The sequence below is a fragment of the Siniperca chuatsi genome, linkage group LG1, assembly GCF_020085105.1.
Source record: "Siniperca chuatsi isolate FFG_IHB_CAS linkage group LG1, ASM2008510v1, whole genome shotgun sequence".
Lineage (NCBI taxonomy): Eukaryota > Metazoa > Chordata > Actinopteri > Centrarchiformes > Sinipercidae > Siniperca > Siniperca chuatsi.
The window spans coordinates 18,758,389-18,770,000 of record NC_058042.1 but is presented as its reverse complement, the minus strand read 5'-3'; the positions used below and the strand labels follow the sequence as shown (position 1 = coordinate 18,770,000).

The window sequence follows — 11,612 nt, the reverse complement described above, 5'->3', positions numbered from 1 at the left end:
CAGCCAATAAGTGGAGCCCAACGTACATCATCTATGGCCTTCTAGCATTAGTAACTTTGGAATGCCTATAGGGCCTGAATCAAGTCAAGGGAAAAGGGAAATAAGATGACATACTACCGTCACACAGGGGAGGAAATTGTGAATTAGATTCGCCATTTTCACAATGGGTCTTTCATTAAGCCTGAGCCTCTGTAGTAAGATCTAGCTCCAGGCGCCACAGTGTGGAGATCCAAGAAGCCGCTACAGAGGGGGCTGATCATCACATTCCAGTCAGGTGCATTCCCCAGGTCTGCCAGATGAATATGCACTCTTAATGCCTTTCAAACCATGGTGCAATCCCCACTGGAGTGCAGCGATTCTCAGACAGGAATGCTACAGCCTGCACAACACTGTGCCACATCAGGAAACAACAGAAACAGTGGACATTCACTACCGAAGGAACTATCTACACCAGCAGGCTTTTATTAAGGCACTTTGGGTATCCAGTCAAACCAAAAACATGATAATCAAAACACCACATCAGCAGCAGACATCCTCCCCTGACGCAATAGACTGCTGTCAGGATATGGACATTTAATCTCAGGGCAGCCTGACAAAACTGCCATTATCAGTTAGAAATGAGTATTAAAGAAATCGGACGATTTTCCAGAAAAAACTTTATCTCGACATTCCTGGAAGTGCTAGTCTGTTGACCTTGGAGTCTTATATCTTACAGCATCTGTGTTTGTGATGCAGCTGATGATAAGGAGCAGCTCAGGTGTCTGCAATGGGATGCCGGACATGCACAAGCCTATACCTCCAGTGTTCAACTGAGCCTTTCCCCAAAACTTCCTTTGACATATTCATTACAGTCACTTACATTGTAGAGTGATTCATAGCATACAATTGTTGTTAGAGAGGTGAAGCTCTCGGGTTCTGATCTGATTATGCAAGAACTACTTACATAATCAGGTATTTGGGAGTGATTTTCCTGGGAGTGATAAAATGAATACACGAAGATATCCTGTTACTGCTCCCACTCACTGTTCGGGTCAATAAGAATGTGAAGAGGAGGGCGGTGGGTCAAATGCATTTGTGTGAAATTTCCTTGTGAAAGCAGCCTGCTCCCTGCTATTTATCCAAGATGACTTACACAAGTCTCTAACATAAAGGCAGTTTCATTCGACTATCGATTTGCTCTGTGTCAATCCAATCAACGAAGTTTAGTTCAGCAAATGACATTCAAGGTCAAGTGGTATTTTATGGTGTGATTTTCAGTTTGGGTGGGAAAACGACAGTTTGCATTAGCAGTGATAGCTAATGTATTGGTAGCCAATCAATCTAATTATTACACGGCTTTGATGAATACTCAATTCTGAATGGTCAATTACGGCATTCTACGGTCTGTTATTTCTGGCGAGCAGACCACTGCTATGAATAACAGACCGTTGCTATGGACGCAGTTTTGAGCATAGACTTTGGAGTCCAATCATGTCAATCCACAGAAAGAAGTCCTGTGGCATAAAAAAAAAAGTTTGAGTTAGTTAGTACGGAAAGAAACTGTTTTTTTTGGCACAGGACTTTCTTTTCCATCAGAAAACCCAATGGAATATTTTTCTAATTCATTTTAATATATTTGGAGAGCATGAAACTTTAGCTGCATGGTTAATGGCTGAACTGTCCCCAGAAAAGAAAAGAAAGAGAGTGCAAGGAAAGAGCGCAGAAGAAGCAAGAGAGGTGAAAAAGACTCTGCATGACAAAACTGAAGACAGACATGAAGTAAACACTAAATGGAACACGGTATGGGCTATGGCAGTGTTTAAAGACTGGTTAATTGAGAAGAAAATGTCAACAGACTTTGACAGTTACGGGGTAGAAAACATCAATCAGGTGCTACAGTCGTTTAATGCATCCATTCAAAATGTCAACGGTAAAACTCGATTGCCAGTTACATAGCAATTAGGGCTGGGATATGTCGACACTTCTCAAAGTTTGACATGATGAACTGTGCTACATTCAAATCCAGCAGCAGGGTATTTAAATCTGTACTTAAAAACCTTCACAAAAACGGGAAAGACCGTTTTTGACCTCCCCACCCTGTGGGGGGGTTCCTGTCCTCCAATCCAGGAAACGGCAGCGGATCTGGTGAGCGCCTCTTCTATTTGCGTTACACACTAACTTAAGCGATAAGTGGTAGTGATAATAGTAATATTGTTACCAGTTGTAACTTTAGTAAGAATTATGTTTCCAGGTGTTTCAACTGCAAAGGCCCGGCAAGAAGGAAGTGTGATGAATGAAGACAGAAACGTCAACATCAACATTCCCAAAGAAGTCCCATCCACCTGGCCTCACTTCACCATCAATGGAAATGATCAGTTTAACGTGAATTATCATGTTAAGTAGGCTAGACTAATCTTAAAAGGCTAGCGAGTTTATGCTGCTATGGACGGGGTTAATTTCGCAATAATGACAGGCTCGCTGTACATTATCCCTTACTTAGCATCCAAATTAAGGGTGCAAAATACTTGACTAATCTGAAATCATGGCATGTAAATTTTGGAAAGTGTTATGGAAATTGTTGTGTTAAAATGCTCATGAGCAAACAGTTATCAATTTAATAATAAAAATGGCACTAAAACAGGATCTGAAACCACATGAAGACAGTCCAGCAGCAGTACACAAAAACATGTACAGTGGTGTGAAAATTTTTTTGCCCCCTTCCTGATTTATTTTTTTGCATGTTTGTCACACTTAAGTGTTTCAGATCATCAAACAAATTTAAATATTAGTCAAAGATAACAAGTAAAGACAAAATGCAGTTTTTAAATCTTCTTTTCCTTTCGGCTGTTCCCTTTCAGGGGTCGCCACAGTAAATCATGTGCCTCCATCTAACCCTGTCCTCTGCATCCTCTTCACTCACACCAATTAACTTCATGTCCTCTCTCACTACATCCATAAATCTCCTCCTTGGTCTTCCTCTAGACTTCCTGCCTGGCAGCTCCAACCTCAGCATCCTTCTACCAATATATTCACAGTCTGTCCTCTGAACATGTCCAAACCACCTCAATCTGGCCTCTCTGACTTTATCTCTGAAACATCTAACGTGAGCTGTCCCTCTGATGTACTCATTCCTGATCCTGTCATTCAGGAACAAATGAGAAAGAAAGTAATTGAGATCTATCAGTCTGGAAAAGGTTATAAAGCCATTTCTAAAGCTTTAGGACTCCAGCGAACCATAGTGAGAGCCATTATCCACAAATGGCGAAAACATCGAAAAACAGTAGTGAACCTTCCCAGGAGTGGCCGGCCGGCCGACTAAAATTACCCCAAGAGCGCAGCGACGACTCATCCAAGAGGTCACAAAAGACCCCACAACAACATCCAAAGAACTGCAGGCCTCACTAGCCTCAGTTAAGGTCAGTGTTCATGACTCCACCATAAGAAAGAGACTGGGCAAAAATGGCCTGCATGGCAGAGTTCCAAGACGAAAACCATTGCTGAGCAAAAAGAACATTAAGGCTCGTCTCATTTTTGCCAGAAAACATCTTGATGATCCCCAAGACTTTTGGGAAAATACTCTGTGGACTGACGACACAAAAGTTGAACTTTTTGGAATGTGTGTGTCCCATTACATCTGGCGTAAAAGTAACACTGCATTTCAGAAAAAGAACATCATACCAACAGTAAAATATAGTGGTGGTAGTGTGATGGTCTGGGGCTGTTTTGCTGCTTCAGGACCTGGAAGACTTGCTGTGATAAATGGAACCATGAATTCTGCTGCCTACCAAAAACTCCTGAAGGAGAATGTCTGGCCATCTGTTCGTGACCTCAAGCTGAAGCGAACTTTGGTTCTGCAGCAGGACAATGATCCAAAACACACCAGCAAGTCCACCTCTGAATGGCTGAAGAACAAAATGAAGACTTTGGAGTGGCCTAGTCAAAGTCCTGACCTGAATCCTATTGAGATGCTGTGGCATGACCTTAAAAAGGCAGTTCATGTTTGAAAACCCTCCAATGTGGCTGAATTACAACAACTCTGCAAAGATGAGTGTGCCAAAATTCCTCCACAGCGCTGTAAAAGACTCATTGACTCAAACGCTTGATTGCAGTTGTTGCTGCTAAGGGTGGCCCAACCAGTTATTAGGTTTAGGGGGCAATCACTATTTCACACAGGGCCAAGTAGGTTTGGATTGTTTTCACTTAATAATAACAACCTTCATTTAAAAACTGCATTTTATGTTTACTTGTGTTATCATTGACTAATATTTTAATTTGTTTGATCTGAAACATTTGTGACAAACATGCAAAAAAAATAAGAAATCAGGAAGGGGGCAAACACTTTCACACCACTGTATATGTATGATAATTACTTTTGTGCTCTGTATAAAATAAAATCTTGTACCTGCTCTGACCTTTATATCATCACAGTAACATTACGTACACAGGTACACACACACACACACACACACACACACACACACAACCCTAAGCCATTGTAATGCTTCATTAAACTGGTTACTGTTAATTTATATTACAAATGGCACCCATGGTAAAGATTTTAATAGTTTACCACCCAAATCCCCAATTGCAGAATTATACCATAGCTAATTAGAAGCCTTGACTCATCTATCTATCTGTCAACAGGATGATCGGTCACAAGGAGATGCCTGAGGGAGCTACAGTACCAGTCCTCTGACAATCAGGGCAAAGCAGACTGAATGTCCTCAATTTGTCTGTATGCACACACTTCTGTTGATCTGAAGTCCTAATGAGACTGACGTCACATGAAACCAAACCTGGATTCAACCCTCCAGGACCAGGGTTTAGAAAGGAGGCTAAAGAGGTGACAGCACAGCGTCAGAGATCATCACATAAAGTGCTCCAGTGAAACAACTTCCAGACATTGTCTGCAGGAACAAAGAGCTGTCTGTCACTGTCAAGTACAGCATTGTTCAATCAGCTGTTAACAAGTCACACAGATTAATTATCAGTGCTGTAATATGTGCCTGATAGATTCTCTGACACACTGGCAGACTCTCAGACTTCACTTACTAGATCACAGAGAAGTCTTAACTCTCAACTGCACCCACTTCTTAAAAAAAAACAAAAAAAAAAAAACTATTATCCACTCTGATGCTGTAAACTTAAACATTTTTCATCAACTATTCAACAACTATCCAAACCAACTCAAGTATGACAAGGTCAAGTACTCAGAAATCACAGCAAGAGATGTTTTAGGATTTTTAAGATTTCAGTAAATGGGTTTTACTTGATTTTGATCCAATGCAATGGCCATATGGTTATCTTAAAATGAAACAAATTTGCTGGACATAAAGCTTGTTAAGTTTCATTAGCTTGTTTTTTTCTTGACACTGCAATGCATTTTGTTTTTGTGAGATGCAGTTTGGCTAGTTTTCTGTAAAGCCCTTTCACATACGCTTGTTATTAAGAGCTCTATAGTATAATTGATTAAGCAAACTAATATTTATTTTTACATAAATATCACTGTAAAAAAAGCTTTTAATTTAACACATGCATCATCACGTTGTCATTCTAATTAATAAAACTTCACACACTCATGTCTAGAGTACAATGAATACTCCACCAGTCTAATTTAGTCGAGCTTCCAGCGAACCAAAACAAAACCCAATGAAGCAACAGTCAATTAGTGTGGGTGCCTACCACATTACCAAACATAATGCAAACTGTCCATTTAAAGACTAAGTGGTACATTCCTTTACTGCTTACAGCATCACTTTTCATCTCAAAAACACACTATGAACAGCACCTGCTTTTTATTTAAATACACTTTCATGCCTTCACTAATCCTGTCACTCACTTCTTGGAAAAAGAAATGGGAGAATCTTGTAGAAACTTTTTGTATCTGATACATTGTGCAATAACTCGGGTTTCACGCGTCATCCATAATGGTGATAACAAGAGATTATAATGAACAAAGAGCAATTTCAGTAAAGTCTTGTTCCAATTACAGCAAGAATGAGCCCCATGGCAGATCCGATGCACAGAGACTAACTCAGGTTAAGCAACTACAGTTGGCTGCAGGCCCGAGGCCAACATGATCAGTATTCATACCCACAGCTGGCAGAACCATTATCACTGTGCAAAGCCTAAACTGCCTCTTGCTAAAGAGACATGCCATTGTCATACAGATGTATCCAAACTGTGTCTGCAGACATTATGGGAAAAGTGTTCACCTAAACCTGCACCAGCCAAGAAAGAAGGAAGAAAATGGCACCAAAGCAGCTTTTTGGCTTATTATATAAAGCTGCAGGTTTTCTTGTGCCGCATAAACATACAACAATCCTCTAAGGTGCCACATGGGATAGATAATACTTGACAAGTTCTAAATTTAGCTTCTGCACTTTATGATACATACAAATTAGTGACTTAACAACAAGATGACTAAAAGGACATGTAACCAAAAAGAAAAATATGAAAAACAAAAACACTGGACAAATACTAAATTATTATGGCTTTTGGTATCAAAATTTGAAACTCAATCACATGTTCCATTAACAATCATAGTAAAAGGATTTCAGTAAGACATCCAAGTTGTACATAAACTCCATTGATCAAAGCATAAGCATTTCTGCATATAAGGTTTGACATTGCAATGATATATTGAGAAATATGTACTTGTCCAACATTGATCTTTTTTATCTTCAAAGTTCCACTTCTCGCCCGTATTCAGAATCTGGCACACAACTTATTTCATTCACTTGCTTTTCTCTCTCTTGCATTAGCTTAATTACTTTAAAAAAAAAAAAAAATAAATCACTGAGGCTCTCGAGGCCGTGGATCACACCGTTTGCTGTTCATTAGTCTCTGGGCTGCACTGAACCTCAAAGGTAAATCTGAACAACTGTTTTGCTCTGCTCATTCTTAAGTCTGTTAATGGTTCTGCCAGTTTACTAATGAGCTGGCCTTCAGGACAAAAGGTCTGGCAATGTTTATAGAGCATGGTAAAGAGAGAAATATGAAGAAAATGTCTAGAGAGAGATTAATGTAGGGTCTAGTGAAAATTAATCAGCCTGCTGTTTTCAGTACTGTTAAATACATCCATTCATCCATTGCTGTGCATTAAGTATTTCTGAATTTACATGTGTAGTCAGTCTGCACTGCCACCTTGTTTTGTAACACAGGTTTATCTTGTTTTTTCTGCATGTTTATTGCACATGTTGAATAGAGTGATTCTGACAGTCTAAAAGGGCTCCATGCCAGTTTAGCCAGGTTTAATCTAGAAACTGCACATTTGGAAACTACCCTGATAGGAGTCAGAGGAAACCCCTGGAAAGAGAAACATCTAACATGCCATCTTACATAAACATGAGGGTGAATGATCACATTGCTACTGAGCCATCCTCACTGCTTCCCGTATGCTGGGGAAATAAAGACAGCTTTATGGAGGTGAACAGAGTTGGGTTTTCTGCAGGGAACACACACTTACAGTCTTACACAACCCTTACGTATTTTCATGCCCGCCCACAGGTTGTTTACACATGCATCTGCACCAACCCGCTGTAATGTAAGAGAAACAGACACACACACACATATATATGCTCTCTATGCCTATGAAGGCATAGAGAGCTGGGTGGCAAGAGATAAGGGCTGAGGTGAGCAAGGGTTGGAAAGATGTGTAGCCAAAATGAAGAAACATCAATAGTAAGTGTCTTAGCTGGGCTCTGGGCCACTGTAAGCCACCAGAAGAGCCTGAGTGTGCCTTGGCATAGATTGTGGATCTGTGGAGCTGCACCAGAGGGATGTTCTCCCACATTCTTCCACAAGAAATTCCACCATTTAGGGTTTTGTTGGTGGTGGTGGTGGAAACAGTTTCAGGCACTGGCACAGAATCTTACAAACAACTCCATTGGGCTGAATTAGAAAGTGATGGCATATTGTTTGAACTGTTTCCATGTTTATCAAAACTTTTATTCATAAAAATTACACACTTACAATCAGCTTCCATGTCTTATATGTTCCACAAAGCCTTTAAGAAGTTGATACAGCTTTAGCATAGTTACAGGCTGTTCTATAGCTCTGACTGTATCCCTCTGGCCTCCATATTCATGGTGCCCGCACCAGGACCGTGTCTCAGTTGGGGATGTTTGATTTCCAACCATCCTTCCAACTATAATCTCTGCCCATCACCAGTAATCACGGTGAGCCTTGAGATAAAAACGTCTCTCAAGCCAGTGGCCCACAAACAGCAGATTACAGCAAATCAGAAATTAAAGTCAGAAGGGAGGCAAGCAGTGGGAATGAAGGAAGATGAGCAAGGGCCCTCCAGAGCCAAGAGATTTGCTCTGTTTCATTAATGCTGATGAACTTAATTTAATCAATTCTCTGCAAGACATCACTGTGGTGGTAAACAACTCCTAATGCCATCAGCAGAGGCCACTGCAATGAAGCTGTTTTGTTCACACACTACCTTAATCCTAGTGTAGATTTACTCTACTTACCTAGGCTATAGAAATGCCCTGGTGGCGCCTGTGTGATTTAAGAGGCCAAAACAAATCAACAAACTCTTGAGTTGGGGGCAGGATTCATATTACAAAGTAACGGCCCATTTTTGGAAAGAAAAAAGCATTTAATGGGGTAAAATTAAAATCTCTTGGACAAAACAAACCCCTTAGGCTATGGGCTTTAATTAGTTTTGTCCTTAGACACAACAGTGGATAAGAAACCTGCCATAGGCCTGTTTACATTTTAGCTGTCAGCTATCAGTGAAGGGCTAAATTAATGAACAAGTGAAAAGACAAAAAGAATATTGGAAAATTGTTATCTGTGTAGATTTGTACCTGTTGTCATTAAGCTGCGTGTATCGAGGCTGAGGATCTGGGTCGCCATCATTCACATCGTAGCTGGCATCCGGGTCCTTAGAAAAGAGAGAAAAGACAGATAAACTGTTAGTGTTTGAGTTTGGCACATTCAGAGTTTCTGAGTTTGGCACATTCAAGTTTTAAAAAATCTGCATAATTTAAAACCTTAAAAATCTGTCTGCACAAAAATGATTCTTAAAATCCATCAACCACTCAGTTTTAGCACAGAAAAAGACAGTCTTTAATTTAAAATCTCTATTTATTCTGTTCTTATCTTCATTTGGTTTGCTGTTACAGTAATACAGCTTCTCCTTGCAAAACATAATGTTTCAGACGGTGTAGTCCCTCATTCGTCCAGGAGTGTTCTATCGTAGAAAAGGTTTCAGTCGTAGTCATCTGGACACTGTTAACAGTACAGAACAGAACAGTGTCCAGATGACTACGACTGAAACCTTTTCTACGATAATGTTTCAGCTCATTTTGGAGGTATACTCACGTAGTTCTGCATCAGGTCAGGGTGGTTCCTCTCTATTCCATCATCCAGGATGGACACCACTACCCCTTTACCTGTGTAGCCTAACTGCCATGCAGCTTTGGCATTCAAGTCACGGTGGTTGCTGTTGTACTGAGGATGGAGAAAGCAAACAACTTTAGGTGTTTCTCAGATAATTAGATTCCATCTGAGTGCTGAAGAGACTCTGCTTTTAACTAAATCTGGAAAGGCAATCATTTAAGATATTTAGATTAAGACTGAGCTTTTTACTGAAACATCCGGAAAAAGAGGTTCTGCTTATTGAATTTCAGTCACTCTTCCTTAAGGAAAAGCTAAAGTTTCTCAATGATGGGAAGGCAGTAGTGCAAGGTTACAGAGTATCTCTATTCTGAAAGCATCAGCGCCATGCTTGCGTTTATTGCATTTATTATTAATACCAAGCAAAGCACCAGTGAACTGGATGATGGCACACAATAACGATTCTGTATGCTTTTTGATATGTTTTTGACATTCAACTTGACCTTTGGTCAAAAGCCGTGTCTTGCTTTCATCTAGTTCAAAGCTCCTCTTTTTAAAGTGTACCGTCAGTTAAATATAATGTGTCTGATATGCCATTCATCAAATTTTCCTCTTAGATTTCAGACCCTTTTAAGTGTAGTCTATCAGACAGGATGAGGTTTGTTCCTCAACCTTGTAATGTTATTGACACTTAAACCATCAAGAAGATAATCAATTAAATCTGAAAGTTGTGATGTGCAATTCAGATTGAAAAAGGCCCTTTGTTGCTGACACGCTTAGTGTATAATAAATATGAGAGAGGCATGTGCAAGGTTTCATTTTGAATATTCCTCATCAAGTAAGTCCTTTTCTTTCCACCTTAGTGTCAGCATTCCTTCGGCACACTGACATCTTGACCATATGTACAGCTTGAGATCTCTGCTTTAAGGCTTGCTCATTATTTATCAGTGAAAAAAAATCTGCCACATTATTTAGATAAATATCAGAAAAATATTAAATATTCATCACACCAGATGCTGACCATTAGCATCTGTCCACCAAGGACATTCTGGCAACAGCGCCACCCACACTCTCCTCTGGCCAGCCAGGTTCAGTTTTAATGAGGCACAAACTTATTTACTGCCGGGAGAGAGGGGCAGCACATTCCTGCAACCTGACAACCTTTGCTACATCTTTGCACATATATTATCACAATTACTTACTAAAATACACAGAATGTATTTCCATAATGGGAGAAATATGAAAAAAAAAAAAAAAAAGTGTAGATATTTAGACAGTATATGAACCTGTCCACAATCAACTGCTCCATCCTGAAATTGACAAACAACTCAAATGCAGAGACAAACTAGAAGCTAGTAAAATCAATGTCAAATGACCAGAACTACAAATAAAACCAACACCATTCGAAGCCCTAATGCAGAGTTTATTTTAATTCAAGGTAAACTAGGCAAATTTGCATTTTTTAAGCATTTGAATGCATTTTTTCTCTCCATTTTCTCTCCACAATGTTGTTCAGCAAACTATTAACATCATTCAGATCAGACTCAGAGATGCTGGCCATCAAAAGCCTTTTTAAGCCATGCTAATGACGTGGGGCCAGGTTAGTCAGGCGGTCAGTTTCAGATTGCCATTAAATTCGTTGCAGTCATTCCTGGTACCCAAAGGATGAATCCTGATGACTTTGGTAATCCTCTTACTTTTCAACCAGCCCCACAAACACGTTGAAATTTCCACTTGTCCAACACAGTTTGTGATATAATACCTCTAAAACAAATTACCTAATTCGCATCAGCTTAACGCTAACCTAACATGCTGAATGGTGTTTGTTTGGTTTGTAAACAACTAACATGTCCACATGCTCCTTTTTTGCCAATGTTGACATGGTGAAATTTATATTCTGCTGAAAGCTGATCCCAGTAGTGAAAGGGATCTGAGAACAGCCAAGGTGTTGCTCCAGTTTTCATGTCATTTGGTGTTTAATGAGCTTTATAATCTCATGGGGTGCCTACAGACTTAGAAATAGAAATCAATCTTTATTTTTATATTATCCACTCATACAGGTTCAGCACCTCTTTAAAAAAGGGCCACAGAATGCATCATATTCATAAACAGTAGCACAGTAGCTTTAGTAATAATTTTTACCAGTCAATAAAATCAATTTGTCATTTCTTTATCAGATATTATTGGAAAATTTGCCAACAAAGATACTAGAGCTGCAACGATTAGTGGATTAATCAATTAGTTGATTGAAAGAAAATGAATCAGCAACTATTTTGATAATA

The 11,612-nt window shown here is 39.6% G+C and overlaps 1 protein-coding gene across 5 annotated transcripts in view; it reads right to left on the bottom strand.

The window, feature by feature from the left end:
- Window positions 1–11,612, bottom strand: part of furina (furin (paired basic amino acid cleaving enzyme) a) — an 85,919-nt gene that overhangs the window by 28,624 nt on the left and 45,683 nt on the right. For all 5 annotated transcript variants that reach the window (XM_044206876.1, XM_044206900.1, XM_044206885.1 and 2 more), the window contains 2 exons: window positions 9,316–9,444; window positions 8,799–8,875 (listed from right to left, as the gene is read on the bottom strand). In XM_044206876.1, the coding sequence (XP_044062811.1) occupies window positions 8,799–8,875; window positions 9,316–9,444 (206 nt within the window). The remainder of the gene's footprint in view (window positions 1–8,798; window positions 8,876–9,315; window positions 9,445–11,612) is intronic.